The sequence below is a fragment of the Amphiprion ocellaris genome, unplaced genomic scaffold (genome assembly GCF_022539595.1).
Source record: "Amphiprion ocellaris isolate individual 3 ecotype Okinawa unplaced genomic scaffold, ASM2253959v1 Aocel_unscaffolded273, whole genome shotgun sequence".
In the NCBI taxonomy this organism is placed as follows: Eukaryota; Metazoa; Chordata; class Actinopteri; family Pomacentridae; genus Amphiprion; species Amphiprion ocellaris.
The window spans coordinates 4,261-31,032 of NW_026559448.1; the positions used below are offsets into that span (position 1 = coordinate 4,261).

A 26,772-nucleotide genomic window follows, 5' to 3' on the forward strand; every position below is an offset into this window, starting at 1 on the left:
ATATGATACCATGCAGCAGCAAGCTTCATCTGTAAAAATCAGGAGAAAAATCAGTATTGCTTGATCTGCTTGTGTAATTGGACACAAATGCAGTGCAACAACAGTCTTGCAACTTGCCTGAACAATTATTAAAGACGCACATGTCAGAAATGACGAGCTATACCTCGCAGCAATTATTAGCGTCAACTTTTGGCATATATCTACAACAGGACTGCCTTCCCTTATTCATGACATGGCTAACTCAAAGCTTGTCCTGGGTAATGCCATGTCAGGTTGTACAAAAATAGAATTGTTTTAGTTGCCAAAAATAAGAATATATGATGACAAAGTTCTTATCAGTTCTCTGAAATGGGACTTCTTGTAAGTTTGTTATTGATGTCACCTTGTAAAGGAAGTAAAAAAAACAAATAACTGAGAGCACCTTTGTTTTATTGTTATTTTGCCACTGCAATAGAGCAAGTTATTAGCTCAAAAAAGTAAGATGAGATCAGCTTCATTTTTGCCTCTGCCTCTTGCCTTTCAAGAATTGTGTGACCTTTTTCCCACTTAACTATAAAGGTCTGACAGAATCGCCCAATGGGTTAACCTCATTTACATCTGTGAAAGAAAAGAGGCAACATGAATGGTTCTTTTACAGCTCAGGGAGAGGAAAGCAATAGGCCGGGTAGTTGTTCTGTTCTCTGGCTTGCTCTTGTCCATTCTGACTTCACAATCTGCATTGTTGCTCTTGTCGGGCCTGTGTGTGCCTTCATGTCTGTGCGATAGCTGTAGAAAATGTCTCCAGCTCATCAATAAATGCCAAAAATGTCAAATGTCAAAAGGAGGAAACAGTGACATGCCAATTTGGCTGAACTTAAGATCACTCAGTTTACAATTAGTACGAATGGCTGAAACAAATTCATCAATCTAAATTTGAGGCAGTGTAAATAGGCCACTGTCAATGTTCCCTGTAATTTTTCATGAGTCTGAGCAAACACAAACTCCCTGAACTAACTAACAACAAACTAACAAAATGTAATGACCAACCAGTGAGTAATACTGGATTCTGCAAAAACATAAACAACTTTTATTAAAATCTAAATCTTATCTTAACACAGTTAATGTATTAACTTATTTTTGTGTGTATGCATGTATTTATTGATTTATTTAGTACTGTTAACATATCAGAGTTCTGAGTGAATTTTTCTTAAGATAGGCAAAGGCCATTTATTGATTACATATAGGCTCTTAAATGTTTATTAAAAACTAAAAAGCATTAAAAAAAACAACTTAGGCATTTATTGAGTCACTAAAATACTGTAGAGTACAGACCACATCAGCATGATTATAAGCATCCTCTGGTAAATTAACAACCAGATACTGATGTCTCTCACCATATGGACTTCAGGAGATGACTGGGGGATGATAAACTGTGACCTACTGGTTGGGTTCTCTCTGTTCTCATGTTTCTTACATGTTTGTTCCCTGACAGCCGGGTCCTAATGTTTTTTGAGCAACACACCATACTATGACGTTTTTACAATGATGGTTCTACTATGGAACCAGTTTGACATGTTCAGGTGTTCTTTGTGTGAAAACTCAGAGATTTCAGGTATCAGAAGGTGGTTTTCAACTTTCTTTATTAACTTTCTGCTTCAACTTTAAACTAAATTTCCTTCACTAACCCAGCCCTCTGGACTTCCAGTAAGCTGTGTTCCTATTGGCTGTCCAGGTGGCTGCTAGGTGTTATCAGGAACACCTGAGCAACTCAGTGTCTTCCTGCTTTATTTAGCTGCAGACAAACATTTCCTCTGCTTCTCTTCACCACTGAACCGGGTTTGGCTCCATTGCTTTAGTTTGTTTTTTAGGCGTTGGCTTCCAGCTTCCAGCAGTAAAATAGACTTTAATGTGTTTCTTGGTGTGTTTTAGGGCTTTGTACTGGATAGTTGTCTTGGTAAATGTGGTTCTTTAGCCACAGTTAGCACATGGTGTTAATGTGTGCAGTGATTAGTGGATTTGATGCAGCTGAGTTGTGTCTTTATCTTGGCTGTAGTGAGTCTTTAGAGGTTTTTGGTCAGACACATTCTGTATTCTTGTTTGTGGACCAAGGTTGGTTGTCCAGAAGGTAAGAGTTCCTGTCCTGATTCTGTGTTCTCAGAGGTTCTCTGGTAGGCTGCAGGAGACTTTAGCATTTGGGTTGTACTAGTTTGGTTTTTGTATGGTTTCATTTGGACGACTATCTTGAGGCCCCTCCATGTGGTTTAGTGAGGTTTTCTGGAACAGTTCTACAAAGCAACCTGCAGCAGAAGAGACTTTGAGAGTTTTTAGGAAGTTCTGGAGACCAGACTTTAGAGCAGCAGAAACATTTGTCAGCAGTTTGAGCAGGAGAAGGTGAGCTTTAGAGTAGAAATGAGACAGAAACCTTCTTGACCCGTGTGGTGAGGTCCTGTACCAAGAGTTTGAGCAGGTTGTGAAGAGTCTGTAGTTCTTTGGTCTGAAAGCACAAGAAGAGTCGACTCATTAAAGGAGAAAACAGGAGATATTGTTGGTTCTTCTGTCGCTCTGCAGTTTCCTTAGACTGAATATCAAGTTTATATTTTAAATGATTTCCCATGTGAGCCCAAGAAGACTTCAATAAACTCCCTCCATCCCCTGGACACAACATATTTTATTACCATGTTAGTTTAGTTTTGTTTAGTTTTGTCATCTGTGTAAAAGGTGCTAAACAAATAAAGTTGAATTGATAAACTGAATTATTGACTAACTCATGATTGTGACAACAGAAGTATTTTCATTGTGATTTAAGAGTTTATTTCATTTTTAAGGTTGGGGTTAAAATCTTGACAGAAAAAGAAGATTAAAGAAATAAACTACATAACAAAATGCAATTAAATCAAAGGGAAAAAAATTTAATACAATAAAACATTTAAAAAGTTTTTATTAAAAAGATTTAAGAAATTTAAGATGTAATTTTCTAATTAAACATTTCATTTTTTAATTAAATGTTTTGTATTTTCAAGGTTTAATAATCTAATTAAATGTTTTGCATTTTTAAAAATGTTTAATATTCTTCTTGTTTGATTGTATTTTTAAATGTTTAATTATGGAAAATATTTTATCTGTAATTTTTAATATTTGTATTTTAAAAATTTTGTTTAATTTCATGATGACATGTATTGTATCTTGTTGAATTATCTAATTCAATATTTTGTCTGTTTAATAGAGTTAAAAATTAAATACAATTAAATTATATTAAACAAACAAAATATTGAATTAGATAATTCAACAAGATACAATACATGTCATTATGAAATTAAATTTAAATTAAATTTTTAAAATACAAATATTAAAAATTACAGATAAAATATTTTCCATAATTAAACATTTAAAAAATACAATTCAACAAGACGAATATTAAACATTTTAAAAAAATACAAAACATTTAATTAGATTATTAAACCTTTAAAAAGACAAAACATTTAATTAAAAAATTAAATGATTAATTAGAAAATTAAATCTTAAAGACAATAAAACTTCAAACAGGAATTAAACAGAAAATACAATGAAGCATTTAAAAAGAAAATTAAACATTAAAAGGTGGTAAAACATTTAAAAAGAAAAACCTTAAAGATTTAATCGAAACATTAAATATTGGGAAAGGAAAAAAAACTCAAACAAGCCGATAAAACATTTGAAAAAACAATTAAACATTAAAAAGACAAAACATTTGGAAATCAAATCAGACATTAGAAAAGAATAAAAGGTGAGAAAATAGCAAAACTAAACATTAAAGAAGAATCTAACTAAAGACAAAACATTTTAAAAGATACCAGTTAGACTTTAGAAGATCAAATTAAACAGAAGAGACAATAAAACAATCAAAAAGAGCAAAAACAGATAAAGGTCTTCAAGCGTTTTCTAGTCTGAAATGAAAACATCAAGTTGTTTCTTCAAACATTCCTCTTTCTATGTTCTTGGTTTGATTGTGAATAGATTTACTAAGAACTCATTTAAAAAACTTCTTTCCAGATAAAGTCTACCAGTAGTTGAAGGCATTTATCAAACTAATGTTACCTTCTGATCTTCACAAACTTTACTGTTCAGTGAAGAGAATCAAAGTTTGTTGAGGATTTCTAAAAAACCCACAGGTGAAGGTCTGAGAAGAACTCAGATGGATGGTCTAAATGTGAAATCAAGACTCATGGTCACAAGTTTTAAGGCATCTGTTAACCAGAAAGTTCAAACTAACAGAGAAGTACTGAGAAACTTTTAAAATTTCAGTCCTCAGACTGTCTGAAGGTTCAAACTAACAGAGAACTACTCAGGAACTTAGAAGATATCAGTCCTTGGGCTGTCTGAAAGTTCAATCTAACAGAGATCTACTGTGGGACTTTGAAAATTTCAGCCCTCAGACTGTGTGAAAGCTCAGGTCCTGAGGACTCGGGAGGTGTGGAGGCTTTGGAAAGTCTTGGAACTGAGGGTTCAACCCTCCAGCACAAAGGCTGAAGTCCAACCTCCTGAGAAAAACGGTCGAGTCGAGACACGAGTTAAAAAAAAAACCTCGAAAACAGCAAAAAATAGATGATAAATGCGCAAAAACCAGAAGAATTAGTATCTGAGCGAGTAGCTCAGGGGATAAGAAGACAGACTACCAACTGGAAGGTCGCAGGTTCAAGACCCACCACTGGCAATTTTCTTTCTTTGTCTTTGTCAGGATTTTGATAAAATTTAAGAAGTGTCTGGTCTTGAACCAGCGACCTGCAGCTCCATAGGCAAATCCTTAACTCACTGAGCTACAGATCAGATGAAAAGAAATAAATTCGTCGTCCCTTTGACATCGTAGTTCGTGAAGTGACCACATGGGCAGAGCCAAGGCGGAGTCTGGGTGGAGTCAGGGCGGAGAGTAGGCGGGGAGGTGGGTGGCGGCCTCCCTCCTCTAATCCCCCACCTCCCCCCACCGCCCACCACACCTTCCCCCGCCCGACGAGTTCTTCGAGTCTCCACGAGTTCTTCGAGTCTCGACGGGTTTTCCCGAGTTTCTGGAGTTTCCACCAGGTCGGAGGCAGAACAAGTTGTCATGAAGAGGTGTTGAAGTCAGTGAGGATGGAGTGACTTTTTACAGCGACTAGAAGGAAGATGACTAGCAGAGCAGGTCTTTAACCACCATCCATAAAATCCATGGAGTCGGCTCCAGAGAAATGAAAGAAGGTCAACTTTTATCAACCTCCATCCAGATGTTCAACTTGATATCTTTACTTTGACATTTTTAGCACCACAAACCTTTAGTATCATACTTTATTATCATTTATTAGGACTTTAATGGAATCCACCAGCAGATTTAGTTTTTGTTGACAAACTTTATTCTTGTCATCGTGGGACTGCGGTATTTAAAACTGTTCCTTCTATTTGACCTCATGTTTATTAGTTTTAGTGGAGGAAGTTATTTTAGTTGTCGATTAGTCTCTTAAAAACCAAGTAATAAATTGGATTAGTCAAGAGGTTTAAACTTCTTACTTTGTCATATTTTAAATATGACAAAAAATATAAAAATAAAGTGTCTTGAGACAATTTGACCTGTATTTGGCGTTATATAAATAAAATTGAATTCAAACTGTATGTATCTTGTAATGTTGGAGTAATTCAGCCATATATGCTGGAAAACACATTTTCTTTGTCCATTAATCTGTTGTTTTCTCCAGTAATTCATTTCTTGTTTTGGTTTATAAACTGTCAAACCCAAATATATTCAGTTTACTGTCATAAAAAACAAAAAGATTTACATTCATGATGCAGGAATCAGGCAGTTTTTCACTTTTTATCTTAGTTTAGTCAGAAAGATAGTTGATAATGTGTGAATTGTTGCAGCTTGTGAGCCGTAGAAGGTTTTAATCTTTGGGGCCGAGTGTCAGAAAACATTTAGAAACCAACATCAACAAAACACTCAAAGATTTGAACATCATTAAAGGGAAATCCAAATTTTGCATGACAATGTCTAACTAAAGGACATTTATTTCCAACGTAAATGTGTGATATTCATCCTCTGGAGCTTTCTCTTCACATCGTCTTCCACCTGAACTGGTTTGGTCGGGAGCATGTGCAACAAACATTTGAAAAACTGCACTTTAACATCAGTGAATGACACTGAAGTTTAATCGCTACATAAATGAGACTGAGTCTGGATGTGCTGCTCTGTCATTAACTCCTAAGTTTAGGGAAAGTTCAAACAAAAGAGGACACAGTTCAGATAAGACTTGAGAATGAGCTTATTTTGAACAAACATCTCAGACTTTCTGAGCTTCAGCACCTACAGCAAGATATTTTAACAAGCAACTCAACAGATCCAAAAGTTGGAGAGAGTTAGCTTTAGCTGAGCCAAAGAACATGTGGGACGCTAACCTAGCAAACATTTCAGACTTTTCTCTGTGAATTCAGAGAAATAATTTACTATTTAATGACAGTGCTACATATCTTAACTCAGTCTCATTAAAACAGACTCTAATTCAGTGTCATCCATCCATATTAAAGTGCAGTTACCCAAAATGTTTGTTGCATGAGCTCCAACAAAACCTGTCCAGGTAGAAGGCCACTTTGACAAACAGGAAGTGGACGATTCCAAGCAGATTTATAGAAGGGGGAACTGGACTGTACTAAGTGTGGTCGAGTATAGAGGGGTGTTTTGTGAGTTTTTAAGGCTGATAATGATTATTAGTGAGACATTTGGAGTAGATATTCATTTGCAGTAAATGAAAGTATTTAAAATCTTGGAGTTAAACTTAGAAGAACACAAACTCTAACAGAAAACTTTGTTGATACGTTTTTGTTTTGTTTACAGATGTTAAGTGAAAGGAGTTTTATTCATGACGTATAACCAATCAAATCACTCCAGAAGACAGAGTGACCACAGGTAGATAAAGATTCAGAGCCAAAGTAGCGCCATTTTTGAATTTATTTATTACCGTAAATCAGTAAAAAATAAAATACTGATAATCAGTAAATCAGTCATCCAAAGTTGTTTAAATCAATCCAACTGGACTTTAAGAAGGTTCCTTGAAGACGTTTCACCTCTCATCCAAGAGGCTTCTTCAGTTCTGGTGGTGGTTGATGTTGCCTCAGCTTATAACCTCTGTGAGGTGTGGTCAGTGTTATTCACATTCCGACGACCATTGCCAAGGCCAGTCAGCCCACAATTACTACAATTCTACAATGTATGTCTCTTTGCTTTGACTTGTTATTTGTACAATATACGATGTATATAATGGCGTTTTTTCATACCAAAGGCTATACTATGATGTTTTCTAAGAGACTTACGATGCTACTCTGTTTGTTCTGGTCCTGCGCCGCTGCATTCCTCCTCTGTTGTTTTCTGGATTGTACTCAGCTTCATGCCTTCGTCCACCCGGCCTCCGTTGACTCGTCCCGCCTGCCGTCTCTGGAGCTGAAGCTGGATTGGAACAGACCAAAGTACAGTCCAATCACGATGCCAGCTGCCTCTCAAAAGGCTCCTTCATCTGGCAGGTGGTGGAACTTCTTCTGAGGGGAAGCTGAGCTGGTCCAGCAGAACTTTGGAGATGTGTTCCAGTGGTTGGTGGATGTGTAGGGAGATAGAGAGGGACCTTTGAATTGTTCAGGAAGGAAAACAGGGAACCCATTGGTAGTTTTAGTTTAGGGTGCTACTGCGGTGTGTTTTTGGGTTTTAAGAGGTGAACAGGAAGAGTTTTTTTTCATATTGATTATCTTTTACTTTGTTCCTGGTTGGAATGTCCATCAATGTCAACATGAAGTTCACTTTTAGTTCTGTTGATTTATTTTTATTTTACTAACACCCATTTGTTTTTAACCCCCTCACATGTTGTGTTGTTGTAAACTTACTCTTTCAAATAAATTCTCATGTAACCCCCTGGAAACCAGCGTTTGGACTGTTTTTGTGTTGCTCTTCACCTACTGACAGCTGTGGACTAAAGGCTATACTGTGACGTTTTTAGAGCGACATGCTATACTATGATGTTTGTTGGGCGACACTCTATACTATAGGCTTTTTAAATTGACATATTACTGTGACTTTTTTTGTTTTTGGTTTTTTTTTGTTTTTTTTAGCAACATATAAGAATTCATAAAGTTTTAAAAGTTACTACACTTTTACTTGTGCAATGAAATTATTATTCTATGGCATTTTTTAGATGACATATTATACTCTGATGTTTTCTTGAATTACATACTATTTTGACAATATACTGCACTATGACATTTTTTGAACCACATATCATACATGACAATTTTAGGCAACATCCTATCATTTTGCGCTTTTTGAACCACATAATAAGCTATGTTTTGGTTTTTTTCTTGCCAACATGCTGTACTATGAACTACAGGCCTTACTATGTTATTCTTGAGTAAAGCATACTGTACTTTGACATTTTCTGAACTACATCCTATACTATGGTGTTATACACAGAGTGCTTTGGTTACATGTTGATTTATAATCTAGATTTTTTTCTGTTTTGTTTTTTTACAGGATTACCACAGACCTGACCGTGAACACCGTCGACACCCACCTGAGGGAGATGCTGCCTAAGATCTCAAGGCTGCTTGGTCGTGGTCTTTCTGGCACGTACTCTTCCAAGATGAGCTGGGAAGTTTAACACTGATGGAATGACACCAGGTCTAAGCCGACAAACTTCCAATTCCTCCTCAACCCATAGTCTCTGGGAAACCTACATGGAGTAAGAAAAGTAGACAGAGAAGTAATTAAGTCTGTACACAACATATTTAAAAGAAATCATGCTAATAAATTAAGTACAAAGAACCGAATTCGCCAATATACTGGAGACCAGAGCTATTTAATTTGATAAGTATAACCTTGTTTAGTAACATTTCCTGCAGTTAGATCTTCTATTGCTGTAATATCAGCTGCAGCTACCATCTCAACTTTTGACTGTTTGCCTTTTGGTGAATCCATGTGATTTTGTTTAAGCCATGGTTTTTTCACATAATGAAATACATTGGTTTACAAATATTTTTTTAAAAATGTCATCAATTTATTGTATATATATTTCAGTATAACATAGTACATTAACAATGCATAAATAAAACACTAATTATAAATGAACTGACACATATCTGACTGAAAATAAAACTGAACTATAAACAACTAAGTTAAATTTTTCTTACAATGAGTTAAACTGAAACAAAAAATAACTGCACTTCATGGATTCCACGTTTCCTCTTGAATTTGATGATTAAAAGCAGGTTATTACATCCTTTCCATCAGCAACACAGCAGGCTACATTGGAAACTTTAAACCCCTTTTTCTCAACTTCTCTACTTGTGCCATTTCTGCTTTCTGCCTTCTAGGGTAGTATGATTTTCTGACTTTCATGTGAATTGATTCCATTCTGTCCTGCATATAAATTTAAATCCTACTTATCTGAGAATGAAACACTTGAACTAATCAAATCTACAGTCCAGATAAGGCCCTGACTTCTGAGTTCAGGTTTAATAAATGCTGCTGAAGACGAGGGAATGCTATTGATGAACAATGGTTCTATTTTAATCAAAAAAGATATTGACCTCATATACCTGATCATTGCGAGTGTATTACTGTACAAAGTATCAAGTTATGGCCACTATCTGTTTGTGTATAGATAAAAGCTGTGCACATGGATTACATGAAGACAAACACTCTTTTGTTAAGGGTTATTAACACAGCAATCTAATGACCATAAATCGCAAGTCCATTATATTACCAAACATAGTATCTCTCTTTGGTGTTAAATTTCAAATGCTGTCTCTTGTAACTACAGAGCCTTATCTCAAACGATGCGATATTTGTGCTCGGATATCAAGATATGTTAAACAAACTTTATTATACCATGGGATAAATCCTTTTTTTCCCCTCCTTATCTAACGAGCAACAGATCACGGAGTATTAATTACTTTGCATTAGGCTTTTACAACCTCAGTTCATTTATATATCATAAATTACTGTTACCTATCAATTTATCAAATAATAGTTAGATAGATATTAACTCATCACTAATGCATCAAACATTTTTTTGCCAATAATTAATGAAGAACTTGCAGTTAGATCACCTTCTTTTGCTAAAAAGAGATGAAACATGAGGTGCTAACTTTCATGGCACAATAAAACAACACAACAGAGCTTGTTGCTGTTTTATGCTCGAGTTTGGCATACAGTACCAACAGTTCGGTATGTAGTGTCATTGGCAGAGGGATAATGTCGCCACAGGGACAAACTAGACACATTCATTTTGAAATCTCTCTGCACCCATGTTTTCTAATTAGGTTTGCTTTGTGGTTACAGCAGGTAGACCTGAGCAGACTTATGTGATTCTCAATAATGAGCAATAGAGCATCTTCACGTGAATCAGTCCCCTTTAAGTTTTTAAACAAAGCATGTGAATATGTGAAAGTGTGAGAGTCAAAGGCAACTGCTGAGACTTCAGTAAACAGTATATAAGCTTTAAAAAACTCATATTTTCAACTACACTCAGTTGTGTAAGAAAAAAATGTCTTTCACATAATAATGCTAAGCTTTAATGGTCACAATGCACACACCTATGCCTACATGCCGGCACACATATGCAACTTTAGGCTGTTAAGTTCAGACACATAGGCTGTTGAATTTGAAGGCTGTGCTGGGCAGTTCAGCAGGTGTTGGTGTGTTTGTCTTTGACATGAGAGTAGTTTGTTTTCCCAGATCTATGACTGTCTCTTATCAGCTCTGTATAATCCAGCTGGAAATCACCACTGGTAACTGCTGCAGAAGACTACAGAGACATTTTGTGCCATTTGATAATTGCTCCATTTTAATTGATTTATTTTGTCCTGAATGCGTGGGAATTAGTTTAGGTTGACAGGAGGATCTCCTTCAAAGCTGGGTGTAGATTTACGTTTTTGCTTAAGTGCTAAATAAACTGTACAATTACAGCCTGTATAAAAGAATTTGATCAGATTAAGAACTATATGCATAAATCTCACTTAAAGACCTTTTATAAATTCTGATTGCATGTACAATGTGTAGAATAAACAGCAGACATCTACTACACTGTTCCATGTCACCTGTTCATACTTGGTGTGTGGTTCAAGTCTGCAGGAAGAGAAAATAAGTTTGCTTTCTGTTGGTTTACTGCCCTTTTATCTGCTCCATGGTGTGGTGATGACCGATAATCATAGCAGCAACCACTGATAAGATAAATCGGGTTCCTGTCAACCTTAGCAAGCAATAAAATTTAATGAAGAGTTCGCTGTAAAATGATTAATCTCACCTTCGCTGTAAGTGAGATTACAGTAATTAAGGCAATATAGTTTTCAAGAGTGTTTGTGTGTCTCACAAGCTGGACATGCAATATAATGTGTGGGTGTAGGACGGGGTGTGAGAAAACTCCACCTGAACTTCACCTGAAACAGGGATCAAACTAGAGGTGACAGATAACAAACAGACACAGACAGATATAGAAAGAAAGTAACAGATGAAGGAAGGCAGTCAGACAAGACAGCACACAAACATCCTTTCTTTTGTGAGAATGGGGATGCAATAAAAAGAAGTGGAAATAGTCAATCTCTATCATTTTTAGTTTTCAGAAGTGCATTTACAGAACGCTATTTCCTATATTTCTAAACTTCTGATGTATTTAAAACAAAAACTTTTGGTTTAATATTTTAATGCAGTATAATGTTTTATAAGTGGGCTTACAGAAGTGTCCAGTTAACCCTGGAAGAGTTGGAGAGTACCCTGCCTCTGTGCTGCAGGGCTCTGGCCAATCACAACTGAGCTCACTTTATGGTGCTATTGGGTGCGGGTAATTTTTCCACTCACTATTGAAGTGGGTGAAGTGGTTTTAACGCATAGGGTTAAAGTGAAGTGGATCAGTAACAAGACATTTCTGTCGCGGGGAGGAATGACAACAGAACCTTTTGCGTAAAGTTTAAGCGCTTTCACCGCGTATCCAGACTGTAGAGGCCAATTTGAAGTTCACCAGGAGAAGTTTAGGATAAAATCTTAAAATCAATTTAGAAAAACATTGGTGCGGTTTCACACTAATAAATATAAGCCATTCATTGGACACGTCTTGGGACAGGATGACTACCACCATGGAGAAATCCAAAAACTTTCGCATTGACGCACTGCTGGCGCACGACGTGGAGCAGAAGACGGACAGCGACGCTGCGTCCCCCGGGTTTTACTACAGCAGGAGCCCCGGTGATAGTCCGGTGTCGAACCGCGGCTCGGAGACGCCCTCCCCTCATCCAAACACTACGAGCTCCTCTCCAGCCCCGCCGGGAGGCTTATCCAAGTCCCATCTCCTCAACCTGTCCCACTCAGGGTTCACTGCTCTGCATCAAGTGGGTCTCATCGGAATGCACCCAGGCTCCATGTATCCTCTGGCGGCCCTCGGAGGCCAGAACCCCGCCTTCATGTATCCCGGCTTCACGCAGCTGGTCCAGCCATACCCGGAGCAGATGAAGGGGGCCACCATGGCCGGAGCGCTGCCCGTGGAGCCCTGGATCAGAGCCGGGGTGATGATGCCAAGACTCGGAGAGTATGGAGGTGAATGATTTATTTATTCATTCTTTTTTAAATTCTCCCCTGGATATAAATTTTGTCCATCTTTAGATTAAAAAGCCAACATGTTTGACATTTATGCACCTCAGATTTTTTTAAAAAAACATATAGTTTCTGCAATATTTAAAAAAAATGTGTTTAAAGTTCATAGTTTATTGATCTTTTTAAAGTTTTGGAAATAATATATTATCATAATAATTTATTACATGATCTTGCTTAATATCTATTATTAACTGTAATTAAATCATATGCTACTCTAAAAGTATTATATATATATTTTTTATCATATTAGATATATCTTGTAGGTTCTACATTTGGCTCATTTGAGAAGGACTGTAAATCATTTATGTTGATAATACATGTTTTGCCCATAGTTGATCAATCATTTAACTTTATCTTTACTTTATATATTTTTTTCTGCTGTTCTATATTATGTAGTGAGATAGGCCAACAACCATTGGATGCATATGTTAAGTCTCTTGAAAACATAAACACCTATTGGTTTAGAGAGGAGCGTGACATTGAGATGCTGTCATTTAAGGACAATTTATCCCATAAAAGGAACATGCAGCATTTACAGTAAAGGAAACACCTGAAGCTGACCTGCCGCTCAATCAATTGATAACATTTATAGTGTTTTCATTAAGGTAATGGACCTCTGTGATGGTTTATTGCACCTTCAAAGCAATCCCTCCATCATGGCAATAAATGTTAACGGACAAAGAGACATTTTGATGTACAGGGAGGTTGGCCTGTGGCATCCAAACAATGATAATGAAAATAAATGGGAAGATTTTGTAATTTGCCTTTTTAAATTTTCTACAATTTTTCTTTCTGTTCGCTGTTGTAGGCCTTGTCCACTTATACACCCATGAGTCAAAATGAGAGTAGCATGTGCATTTGCAGAAGTATAAAAATATCAGTAATGTAAATGTCATTTGTCTGTGCTTCTGTCTTTCAGCACCAGCTCAGGCAGGTTTGCTGGGAAAGTGTCGGAGGCCCACACAGCAAATTCAAAAGTGATAAAATTCCAGTGTTAGTGTTGTTAGTTAAAAATACAGTGTCAGTTCAACACTTGTTTAGTTTAATTCAACTACCTGAGAGTTAGTCCCTCAAAAGAGTTGGTGATAATACACAGAGGTACATTTAAACAACTCTGTAAAGTGTTGATTTTAAAATCAACACTTAATAGAGTAACTCCCAGCATTCCAACGTATCTGTGACGTGTTTGCCTAAAGAGCGGCTGCAGCGGAACACAGCTGTCTTTTCCCTTGTACTAATGAGGATCTTTGTGCGCTTAAATGAATGTCGGCACGTTTAATTAATAACACTTCTATGCAATAGTATTTTATTTGTGACAACAATAGGTGTCGCTGAAACCTGTCTGCAGCTAACATCGCGGCAAGGTAAGTTAGCATGATTGTTGTATGCTATTTGTCGCTTTTTGCACACAAGTGTCGATAAATATACAAACATATGTGTAACCTACATGAATAGACATTTGTTTAGCATGCTACATTTGCACAGCTGCACATTTTGTAAGGGGTCAGAGTTTCCTAAAGTGATGTAACACGTGCATGGCGGGTTAACCAAATATTTCCCAGAAAAAAATCTGAAGGCCACTTGTCATTTCGACAATCAAATCCATGTCAAGTTGGTGAGGAGTGCAATTAGCTTTGATCTAGTCTTGTCGAATGGTTGTTGGCATTACATGGACCGGGGGTAGGGGTTCGGTTGAGCTGCTGCTGCTTGCCCGAGACAGCTGCTGCAGACTTCCTGCTGTATCCTTCCACCGGAGGAACACCTCCACACACTGGGCCACCACACCAGCCACGCCAAGCCTTGCTTCGTTTAAAACATTTTAAGATTAAAAAACGCTAACTTTTCAAGCTAACGTTACCGCAGCCACACATGCTGGTGAGTACCACTTACGTAGCTGTGTATCTTAACGTCGCTGCCACGTTTATGTCTCAGGGCGACGTTATTTTGCTAAGCTAACGGAGCATAGTTGATAGTGTACCACTGTTTACGGGTAAGTGTGGGTGTTTTTAGCAGAATAACTAGCGAGCCGTCATTCTAGCAAGCAGGCCAAGCTTCAGTAGCACGTCACTGTGCTGGTGGCTCCCATCGTCCAGGTAGCAAGTAATGCTAAAACTTAAAACGAATACTCAGAGTCTAGTAAAGCTAGGCAAAATGTTCCTGCCTCTACACATCCATGGTGATCATAGTGTAAATGATGGCACAGTGTGGATGTCTTTTGTCCTTTTTTCTTCATAGTGCATCATGTTGGTTAAGGTGCGATTTGGTGAAACACAGAAGTATGTCAAAGTGGCTGAGACTGAAGATGGCTATGATGATTTCAACACATTTCTTCAAAAAGGTTGGCATCACTTTTCATACAGCCCACGTTTGTGGCTACATGTTATAACACCTATTGAATTTATGTGGTATTTGAATATTTTGTTAATGATAGCCATGTCCTGCCAAAAACAAGCGTAGAAAATGCCAGGTAATGTTCTTATTGTATTTTTTCTATTGCTCCAAATCTAATATTTTTATCAGTTATTCAAAAGCTAGATCTTCCACTTGAGACTGAGCTGCACCTGACAGATGAATCAGGGACAGAAGTTGATGCAGATGTGTTTGAGGAGCTCTTGCAGGCAGGGAACCTCACTGTTGGGGTGGCATTGGAAAAGTCAACAGGTGAGACTCAACCTTGTTAGGGAAGGAGTATAATGAATATTGTGGAGAACACATGATTTTTTTTTCATTTTGTGTTTACATTTGGTAAAAAATTGTTTACAGTTGTACTTCAGCATGATCTTTCATATACTTCGCTGGAGTCACCCATGTCAGACAACTCATCTGGGTCAGTGTCAGGAGTGTCCTCGCTAGCATCCTCTGATTCATCAGATGCAACAGTGATTGTTCATACAAACGGAGGGAGGAGAACCCATGCTGAACGGAATCAGCAAAGAGGTGTGTTGCTTTTGTAACAAATTCTATTAGTTATCAGATATCAGACACAAAGATGTTGTGTAGTTAAACTGATGGTGATGGATAATTCTAACTATTATTCTTTATCTTTTAGATGGTGAGAAATGCTCTGAAGGCTAAACCAGGTGGACAGTTTATTTTGGATGAATATGACAAAATGAAAACATTGACAGATAGCACAAGGAGAAAGTTGGTAAACCTTCTTGTGGCCAGCATGGTTGAAATTCATGGATAAGTTTCATATTCATAATGTTCTTTACTTAATATAGAAATTATTTTTAAAACAAGCATACTCATTGTAAGGGATTACATATCAATAAAGCAATGTTTTAAGGCTAAAACATTATACAAAAACTAAATTTGAGGGACTGCTACTAACTGAAGCAAGAAAAAGCAAAATTTGTATCTTTAAACACTGAATTGTTGTAGCAATGCCATGTTTATCTTTCAGGAGGAGCCCACCCATCTCTGTTCGAAGTACATGTGCTCTAGGCATCATCTCTCTATTTCCCAGCCTCAGAGATCTATAGTCGGACAAGGGATATGTAAGTTTATAAATTAAAAACTTGTATGTCAATTTATGGACCAGTAATATGTTTGGAATTTATGTAACAATCTATTGTTTTAATGTTACAGGAACACTTCTATGACCCAGAGAGTGGATCTGGCTACTTGGCCTGGAGGATAAAGACTGTTCAGGGCACACTGCAGCTCAGCCCCAGAGATGCTCCACAAGCACAACCTATCAAGATAGTCCAAAGAGAAAGAGGGATGTTCTCTGCACTGATAAGCAGCTGCTTGGTGAGCACTGTCATGAAGCAATATCCTTTTTGAAACATTCAACTGATGAATCAGCCATCAAAGAGCGAATGAGGGCCACATTTCAGTACCGCCAAACACTGGTTCAAGATCAGCAGTGCTCTTCGACAGTCTTTGACATCTTCCCACGATTCCTCGACACTCACTGGCTTGGTAAGAAAGACAACTTCTTTTGTAAGTGAATTGTTACTCAAAGTATATGCTTAAGGTGCATGAGTATACAGTGTGTGTTATCCTGTAGATTGAACAAGACTTCACCATGATGTTTGGAGAGGAAGTGTCGGGCAGATTTTTGGCAAAATGGCCTACCTTTTTCAAGCCTAGAATCCTGGCAGACTGCAAAAAACTGACTTCTAATGAGCACATTGAAGAACTCATGTCATTGCAGCATGACTCAGGTGGGTCTGGTTAGCTTGGCTCATTCTTCTCTTTGAAATGTCTCAATTATTTATGATGTGAATGAGTCTAATATTTCTCCTATTTTTCCCCTAGGCTGGGACAGTGATCTGTCCAGCATTCTTCTGTTGGTTCACCTGCTTCCTCCCACCCCCAAAGGCCACAAGAAGAGTGCTAAAATCAGCCCATGCCAGGCTGTTGACCATGTTGTGAGATATTTGCAGGTATGCAAATAGTAGTGTTGCAGTTATTCTGATGATCCTACTTCTTGGGTTGAAGCACTTTTTATATTTGCTTAGGTAGACATTTGAACTTAACAACGGCATATTTTCTCATAATTCTTTATGTTTTGTTCAAGATGGGAGCCAGTGTTGAAACCTTCCTTGCTGGTGTGGAGCCGGGCCAGCCCTTCCTCCTTGGTGTTGGTGAAAAGAAGAGCAGCATCCAAAGATACTATGTCATCATTGATCACAAGGCCATCCCTTGCAAGGCACAGACATCCCTTGCAGCTTTCGATGAGCTCTTCAAAGCACACTTCATCTTTAGTGTCAGTTACCATGAATCCCTCTACAACTTCTATATGTTCATCCAAACCACAGTTTTTAACATTGACATCGGAAAGGCCAAGGAAACTCCCAGAGTCAAGGAACTAAGAGCAAGATTTTTTCATGATGCGTGAGGGGATAAATATCCATGGATGCAAATATTTTCTTTGTTATGTCTGTAAGGCATGCCACAAAAGTTCTGCACTGCTTTGTCAGCATTTAAGACTTCACCATGGTCTATATCCTGGAAAGACATTACGCTTAAAATGTGGACAGCCGGGATGTTCTTCTTTGTTTTGCACTTATTCAGGTTTCAAGAAGCATCTTGTTCATTTCCACAGAGATGTTGCTGTGACTAATACTGCTGACAATGTGGACACTCAGAATGAAGTTGATGAGCCCTCAACTTCACAGACAGTCAACAAAGCCTCTCCAACAACTACCCAGCTCTCTGTTGACAATGATCATGTGTTAAACATGTGTGCTTTTGTTGTAGCACAGTTGCAAGCATCTGGTGTTGCTGAGAGCACAGTCCAAGCAATGGTGGGATCCATGGAGGACCTTGTAAATTACATTAATAGACAAGCAAGAGAGGCAGTTCTCAGCTGTTCTTCAGAAATTCAAGGTACGGATTTGGAAAAGAAGGTGGAAAAGTGCTTTGATCAACTAGGAAATCCTTTCTCATCCTTGAACACAAGAGTAAAACGTCAGAAGTTCTTTGAGGACAAATGGGAAATTGTTGAGCCTGTCGAATATGTTCTTGGGGTGCGATTTGATGTTCGCAGAGATCAAACAACTGGCGTTTCCTGTCAGGTCCCTGTAACAGATAAATTTGTGTACACACCCATCCTGGGAACTCTTAAGTCAATGTTCAAGAACACTGAATTATGTGAAAGTTTCTTCCAAGCCAAACATCACGAAGAAGGCATTTATAAAGACATATGTGATGGTTCATACTTCAAGAGTAACATTTTGTTTTCTCAGAAAAAGCATGCTCTACAGATTCAACTTTATTTTGACGAGTTTGAGACAGCAAATCCCTTAGGTTCAAAGAAAGGTATTCACAAACTCGGTTGTATTTACTTTATATTGAGGAACCTGCCCCCAAAATATAATTCTGTGTTGATGAATATACATGTTGTGGCACTCTTTCACTCACAAGATCTGAAGACTTATGGGTTCGATGAGATCCTAAAGCCTCTTGTTGACGATCTTAAAATACTTGAAACACAAGGAATTGAGGTGCCTTTCTCAGACTCACCATTGCTTGGTTCTGTTATACAAGTAACGGGTGACAACCTAGGTTTACATGGACTGTTCAGTTTTGTTGAGTCCTTCAGTGCTACATATTTCTGTAGATTTTGTTTGACAAGTAAGGATGAGTCACAGTCTGTCTTTACTGAAGATGACCCTGGCATAATTTTTCGTACAAAGGAAATCCATGCAGAACACTGTGCAGCTCTACATGAAAATCCTATGTTGAGTTCCACATTTGGTGTCAAAAAGACATGCTTGCTCAATACATTGCATTTTTTCCACACCTCTGACAACTATGCAGTTGACATAATGCACGATTTACTTGAAGGTGTAGTACAGTACGAACTCAACTTGTCTTTCAGTACCTTGTAAACCAGAAGTATCTGTCTTTGGAATCATTGTCACAGAGGATCCAAACTTTCAACTATGGTTATATTGAGAGAAAAAATAGACCAAGTGGGTTGAAAATGGATGAGGCTAGCAAGGATCTTGGATTAAATGCAATTCAGTCATGGTGTCTTGTAAGAAATACTCCTCTTATTTTTGGTGATGTATTGGAAAGAAATAACTGTTACTGGAATCTGCTCCTCCTCTTGATTCAGATTGTGAATATAGTTTTTTCACCCATTGTAACTAACGGTATGACAAACTATTTGAAGCACTTGATTAAGGACCACCATAAGCTATTTAAATGTTTGTTTTCACAAAAAAGATTGTTTCCAAAGCATCATTTCATGCTACATTATCCACGTTGTATTCGAAAAATAGGTCCACTCCTTCATGTATGGTGCATGAGGTTTGAGGCCAAACACAACTTTTTTAAAAGATCAGTGAAAAATTTCAAAAATATCACAAAATCATTGGTGAAACAACACCAGAGTCAGTTACCTTACCACTGGGAGAATTTTAATTTTCAGAGATTTGAGTTTGGTCCAGTGAAAAACGAAACCATTGATCACCTCGAGGGAGGTGAGGTTTTAAGTTCTGTTTTTGATGTTAATTTATATTGTGAAGTGTCAACCACGAATTGGGTGAAGAACTATGGAACAGAATATCAGATTGGTATGTTTATTTGTACTGGAACAAAAATGGAAATACCTATTTTCAGAAAGATCACCAACATCATTGTGCATGATGGGCAAGCTTTCCTTTTGACTTGCAGAGTGGACACTCTTTATTTTGATGATCATTTCAATGCATACTGTGTTGATGAGAGAGCAGATTCATTTTCTGTTTTCCCAGTTAAGGAACTGATATATCACAGACCCTATGACAAACAGTTTTCTAATGAGATGTGTGAAAAAATATACATTGTGCCACATTGTCATATTTTTGTGACCTGTGTTGTATTGCAAAGCAGTGCTGTTTTTATGTGGTGTGCTTGTTTGAAATACAAGCTGATTCAAACTGCAACTTGTGTTGTTTTCTTTGTAAAGTCAAGTGACATGCATTGTTTTGGGAGTAAAATTGGGGGTTATTATTTGATTCCCAGTAGTACTTTTAAACTAAATAATAAAAGATGTTTATTTAGATTAGAATTTTATAACACTTTCCATAGAGTTAATATAGTTTAAACCTTATTCAGTGTTAAAAACTACACTAATAGTGTTTGACTTATTAACACTACACACTAGTGTAGTGTAAATTCAACACTGATGTGTAGTTAAATTTCAACTACTGAGAGTGTTGTTCCAACTCTGTCACAGTGTAAACTGTTGAACACTTTCAAAAGTGTTGTTTTAACTCGATCTAGAGTGGACCAATATAAACACTTTAGAAGTGTTGAGATTAACTCTGTAGGAGTTGAATTAACACTTCCAAATTTGCTGTGCAGGACAGCATTCACCAGTCAGCAGCTGCTGGAACTGGAAAACCAGTTTAAGCTCAACAAGTACCTGTCCAGGCCTAAACGCTTTGAGGTGGCCACTTCTCTCATGCTGACTGAGACTCAGGTTAGAATATAGGTTAACAGAAACACACACGAGTGTTGCAGTATTCGATAACATACTTTTTCACAGCCCAGTCACTTATATTTGTAATCACATTGCCTGCTCTCTGGTATGTTAAGATGTATGCATTAAGAATGTGCCAATATACCCAATCGACTCATACTTCTTCTATTTATTTTTAAAATAAATAATGGATTTTTACAGGAAAGCTATCCAATGTGCTGTAGCTGCCCAGCAATGACACTACTAAACAGACATGGGCATATTCTTAGTGATATGAACATTGTCTCAATAGTAGATCCACTGACAACAACAACAAAAGAAAGATTGTTATTTAGTGGAAGTTCACCGTCAATAAAGCATCACAAAATTACATTCCATACAAAATCCCTCACTAAAAAAACACATTAAAATGTCATTTTTCAGTAGTTTGAATTAAATTCACCTTCAGTAATATAGATTCTTTCCAATGGATGTGGGTTTGGTAAAAACAAACTAACAATATTTTATTTGATTGAAACAATGCTTCAAAAGAGTCTGAATGAAATAACCCAGGGTATATCTTGTCTTGTTGACCGTCATCAATATTTAAAAAGGATAATAGTGTTCCACTCTTTGTAGCACTCTTTTCCTCTCCAGCAACAAACCCACTAACAGAAGGCCACTGTTTATTTCTTGCACCCCACATAACTTCATTTTTTAACACTCTCGTGTTTTTTGTTATTTTAGGTAAAGATCTGGTTCCAGAACAGACGCATGAAGTGGAAGAGAAGTCGCAAAGCCAAAGAACAAGTAACCCCAACCTCCCTGACAGACACAGAAAGAACCGGGATGGACATACAGAGCATGAAGCCTCATGGTGGCTCTCACAGGTCGAGCATGGAGGATGATGATGAGATTGAAGGGGAGGATGAGGATGAGAAAGAGGAGATAGAGGTGCTGAGGGAAGGCTCCATCAGCTTCACACGACATGCAGGAAGAGGAACAGGGAACTACAGCTCTTACTCTGAGGAGGAGCTAGAGGAGGGAGACCGAGGAACACGGAGTGGGGTTTTCCCACAGTGATAAACTTGAGCATGCTTTTATTATATGTCTTTTTTATGTTTATTGCTATTGAAATGACTTGGTGGCATGATGAGGATCTTTCTTTTTTCATGACCCAATTCTTAGTCCCATATCTCTACCTGGACCTTCCACATAAGCAGAGGATGTTGATTTCTGCACACTTGATTAGGTATGATTATTGCATTAAACCAGGATAGTCTTTATGTACCTGGACATTTAATGGTTTAATAGCCAGCAATCCATTCATGAGTTAAGACTTCAAAATCAACGAATAGCTCCGGCTTATAATATTTAACTGTATGATTACTAGTGATTTAAAAAGTATAGCAATGTAAAGCCTGTGTCCCTGTTCGGTCACTGGCAATACGACGATTTATTTATAAATGTACTTAGACTGTATGAATGGTTGGTAATAGCACTTTCAAGGAAAATATCTTGAAGACTGATGTTGTAAAGAGTATGTGTTACATTACTATCCACGCTGTTCTGATCTGTTACAAAAAGCTGGGCAACTATTAAAATAGAAAACCTGGATTCACCTCCACTCAGTTAAAGTTTCAGGGCATTATAATCGTTGTGGCAAAAAAAACAATGCTACTATGGATTTTGTAGTACTTTATAGGCAATAAGATTTTGTTGTATAATATTTAATACTTTGCTTTATTGTATCTTCTTGAAACTGCATGTTGTATTTAGTTAAAGAGACACACACACAAAGAAATGTCTGCATGTACTGTATGATATATGAAATTTACTGTAAACATGGCATTTTCCTTGTATTTTGTAAAATGTTGTCAATATAATTTAACATTTATAGAATTTAATATATTCCACCTTCAATGCGAATTTAGTGACTTTTGTGGAGACAAATAGTTGGAAAAAATAAAGTTCAATTCATAACTGCGTGTTGAGTTAAGTACTTAGGACTTACAAATGAGAAACGCAATTTACAATTTAAGACGTAACGTTTGCAAATATCCCTCATCGGCTGCCGTAATTCCTGTGGCGATACAACTGTTAGTTGTTTTCTATGGAGACGCCGTAGCTGACAAACTTTAGCCTGTACTTGGCGGTGCTTTCTTCTCTCCGGTGGAATAAAAAGCACTAGTTTGTCAGTGTGTGCCGCTTGTCGTCGAAGGTAAGGTTGCTTTTTGCGTGTTACACCGACCATTTTCAATTTATCATGAGCGTTATGTATAGCCAAACGTTTCTACGTCCAGTGTTAGCCATGCCACAAGCTAGTTTGCTCCTTAATATAACACTACGTTAGTTCAGAAACACTGATCCAGCTTGGTCTTAATATGATCATATATTTAGGACAACTCGCTGTTAGAGTGACACTGTATTATGTGTGTTAATTGTGTGAAGTTACTCATTCTCAACACAGAAAACTCATTTTCTCTCTTCTCTTTTCCCCAGCCATGTTAGCTGAGGCTCGGGGTCCTGACCCTCTGATATCAGTAGATCCATGGAAGCCCTCCACCCTTGGAAAGGATATCAAAGTAAAGTCTGAACAATAACAATTTTGGCATCATTAATGAACTCTTCATAATTGACCTTTCTGAATCAAACCAGTGTAAAGCTTTGTGTTTAATTTCAGTTTAAGTCCCCACGCTGAAGCAAAATGGTCCATAAACTACAGCATAAGATCTATCATCTAGTATAAAACTGTCTTGTTCTGTTCTCTCTTGTCTTCTTGCTTTTAAAGAAACTTTTGGTGGAGAACAGTTTGTTTAACAGACACAATATTGTTAATTGGCTAGTGTCTGCTATACTCTTCATTATTAGCTGCTTTGAGGCACTTCTGTCCGTGTAGAAAACATGATGATTTATGAATGGTTACTGGTCACTCTAAACTGTGCACACGTCATTTCAGAATAACACAACTGAGTAACTACAGATAACTTCCCTTTTCCGAAGGGAACGACTGTTTAAGCACCACAGTAAACATTGAATGTTTGATTTACTAGCTTTTATCAGTGTCTTTTCCCAAAACTCACATCTTGTGCAACGTCCACCTGGCAGGATCCAGGGATTCAGCACAGGCAACGTGGTGGGAAGCACCAAAGGCGGGCATCTAGTCAAAGAAGCTGCTTCATGGGTTTGGAAACTAGGCGAGAGCTGGTCTGGGAGGACTGGGACCTGGGAGGAGAGTTCACCAAGACTTTAGTGCTGAGGAACATTCATAAAAAGCTGCAAAAGCTACACATAAGGTCTTATAAACTCACAAACACACACACACACAGCCTCAAACTATACAATTTAAATTTGATGCACAGGGTAACATGTCTCCCTCTCTTCTTCTCACAGACCTCCAGCATCCAAGTGTTTTTCTACTTCGATAGCTGAGATAATTGTCCTCAGTCCAGGGACTTCTTTCTCAATACCAGTCACTTTTAGACCGTACCAAAGGGTAAGACATCCCAAAGTTGTACAGAATAGCATTTGTATTTTGAAAACAGTCTCCACCACGGTGGGGATACATTCATGTACTTAATCTGGGCCTATATAGAAAGCAGATAACAGTTAAAAGTAATTACCTAAAATGTTTAATGAATCTCCACAAACATTTACGATATGAATGAACAACTGCATTTGATAAGTCTCAAGACCAAGGGTTATGTCATAGATGAGGACTTCTCCAAAAGAAACTACGAAAATTAGAATATCACAAGCCCATTATATGCCAACTCATATAGACATAAAACAAGTTAAGTAAAACAAAACAAAAAACATAATACGACACCACAAGAAAATATGGTCCAGCTAAAGACAGAAATGGCTACAAAAAAGGATCCATCTATCCATCCATTATCTATACACTGCTTAATCCTCATTAGGGTCACGAGGCAGCTGGAGCCTATCCAAGCTGATAGGGTGAAGGCAGGAGACACCCTGGACAGGTTGCCAGTCTATCATGGAACTACATATAGAGACAAACAAGCACACTTGCATTCACACCTATGGACAATTTAGAATGAACAATTAACCTCAGAATGTTTTTGGGCTGTGGGAGGAAGCCGGAGTACCCGGAGAAAACCCACGCATGCACAGGGAGAACATGGAAACTCCATACAGAAACATCCCAGGTCCAGGCCGGGACGCAAACTGGGGATTTTCTAGCTGCAAAGCGATGGTGCTAACCACCAAGCCCTGCAGCCCTCTACAAAAAAGAAGATGATCTATATGAATGTAAAATGACCTATTTCTCCTGTTTCATTCCCTCTGCCTGTATAAAACAGGGTGAGTACGAGGACAGCATTGAGTTTCAAGGCAAAGAGGGCAGCTTTCAAGTATGCCTCCGTGCCATCATTCCCTGTCATGTCCTGGAGGTGCCTGACTCTGTGATGCTCCCACTCTGTGCTGTCCAACACTCATCACACACTAATTTCCTGTTAAAAAATGCCAGGTACATATGAGTGTAACTATGTGTTGGGAGGTAACAAAGTTAAATCAAAAACTTTTTGTTATACTTTATATACCTTATTGATGCATTTCTCCTTTTCCTTCCGATGCCATCCAATTGTTTCTTCTTACAGTAAACTCCAGACAAGCTTCCAATTTGAATGTGATACACCATTCCAGCTGAATCCAAAGCAAGGCATGTTGAAACCCGGCCAGGAGTGTCACATCACGGTGGTCTTCCAGCCACAGGAGGCGCTGGTGTACCAGCAGCATGCTTACTGCTGGTTTGGAGAAGAAGGGGACAAGGCTGAAAACTGCTGCACTGTGCTTCTGCAGGCACTAGGTACTGTAAGAACAATTGAGACTGGAGGTAATAATTAGGCCCAAAGATTTGGCTACTGGAAATTTGACAACTTACCAGCATTGACAGTTTACATGCATATCCAGTACGAATCACTTCTCAAACAGCATGGTCGGTACCTCTCAGCAGTTTCTATAATTATGTGGTCCAAATGAATGGGTTTGGTGCACTACCAAGCTCAAAGAATTGCTGCCACATGCTGTCAGCTTGATTACTGGTCTGGTTACATGAGCAATGTTTATTAGAACTGTGAAAAAACAAAAAAAAAACAATATTTCATATATTTTAAAGTTGCAAAACACAAAATACAGATTTTCAGTGTTAAACTACACTCCTTAGTTACATATGTCAAACAGTCTTTCAAGTCTACAACTGGTCAAAGAATGACTTATTCATCCTTCAAGCAAAGCACTAAAACGACTGATATCAAACAACTGTTCTCAATTCTGACTGTGTTTTACTTTGGACATGTGAAAAAAGATGTATGCTCCCCCTTTTTTTTTTTAAATTTTGGCTTTGTCTTTTTTGTGTAGGCAGTGTGAGTCTGTATTATAGTTTAAAACATGTGGCAATGCAGTGTATATTTAATCTCACTATGCTGTGGGGAAAATACAATCCAAGACCCTTTCTCTTGTTATCTTTTCAGCCAAATACCCGTATCTTCAGTTGAGAAATCCCAGTAGCCAGGAGGAAGAAGGATGGGGTGATCCGGTGCTGCAGTTTGGTTCTGTGGTAATTGGCCAATGTTTGCGGAAACACTTTGACATCTTTAATCCCTCTCCGGTGGGTAGAACATATACATTCACAAATGCACACTCTCAGTGGTGGTGTTTTTTTTTTTTTTTTTACATGTCTCTTTTTGCTTCTCTTCTCCAGGTAACTGTATCTTTTTCTCTATCACCACTGTCAGGTGGCATACCCTTGCTTGGATCAGTATTCAGCTGTGATGTCACCAGGGGTAATGTGGCACCTGGTGGATCACTACGAGCTACAGTCACTTATTCTCCTGCTATAGTGAATACTGTCTCTGTTGAGTATTTGATTCTAAAATGTAGGGGGCACTCAATGAACCTCTGCTGAAACTCACTGGAAATTGCATAGGTAAGGCACACATACAATTGAAAAATCTGTTCTAAGAAAAATAAACACATTTATACTCCTGTAGTCAAAACTAAATGTAAGATGTAATCAATGCATTTGTAGAAAAATATTTTTTGTTTGCTAGGTCCCAAAGTTTCCTTGTCCTCCTCTGTGGTGGACTTTGGATGTGTTGAGGAAGGAGCATCAGTTGTACAGACAGTCAAGCTGGTTAATTCTTCTCCTGTTGAGGTCATCTACAAATGGGATATTGACTGTAATGGAAACAGTGTGTTTAGTATCCTACCAGCAAGTGGCACTTTACTTCCACAAGCTACA

At 37.8% G+C, this 26,772-nt stretch overlaps 2 protein-coding genes and 2 long non-coding RNA genes across 4 annotated transcripts; 3 read left to right on the forward strand and 1 right to left on the reverse strand.

Moving 5' to 3' along the window:
- Positions 1 to 6,907: 6,907 nt before the first annotated feature.
- Positions 6,908 to 8,817, reverse strand: LOC129348480 (uncharacterized). The gene is made up of 2 exons (XR_008601013.1): positions 8,532 to 8,817; positions 6,908 to 7,592 (listed from the first exon to the last, which is right to left on the reverse strand). It is a non-coding gene; the product is annotated as an uncharacterized LOC129348480 (long non-coding RNA).
- A 2,736-nt stretch (positions 8,818 to 11,553) lies between these two features.
- LOC111580963 (motor neuron and pancreas homeobox protein 1-like) lies at positions 11,554 to 22,030 on the forward strand. The gene is made up of 4 exons (XM_055008837.1): positions 11,554 to 12,547; positions 13,524 to 13,563; positions 20,408 to 20,528; positions 21,255 to 22,030. The coding sequence occupies exons 1-4, from the start codon at positions 12,079 to 12,081 to the stop codon at positions 21,588 to 21,590; spliced, it is 966 nt and encodes a 321-aa protein (XP_054864812.1). The 5' UTR covers positions 11,554 to 12,078; the 3' UTR covers positions 21,591 to 22,030.
- On the forward strand, positions 13,592 to 15,538 carry LOC129348479 (uncharacterized). Its single transcript, XR_008601012.1, has 4 exons — positions 13,592 to 13,968; positions 14,840 to 14,942; positions 15,125 to 15,265; positions 15,368 to 15,538. It is a non-coding gene; the product is annotated as an uncharacterized LOC129348479 (long non-coding RNA).
- Positions 22,031 to 22,616: 586 nt separating the features above from the next.
- On the forward strand, positions 22,617 to 26,390 carry LOC129348478 (cilia- and flagella-associated protein 65-like; the record flags this gene model as incomplete). The annotated part of the gene is made up of 8 exons (XM_055008835.1): positions 22,617 to 22,728; positions 23,010 to 23,092; positions 23,616 to 23,803; positions 23,901 to 24,003; positions 24,833 to 24,999; positions 25,130 to 25,338; positions 26,003 to 26,139; positions 26,233 to 26,390. Coding segments are annotated over exons 2-8 (1,043 nt in total), but the record flags the coding sequence as incomplete, so codon positions are not given.
- Positions 26,391 to 26,772: the final 382 nt, after the last annotated feature.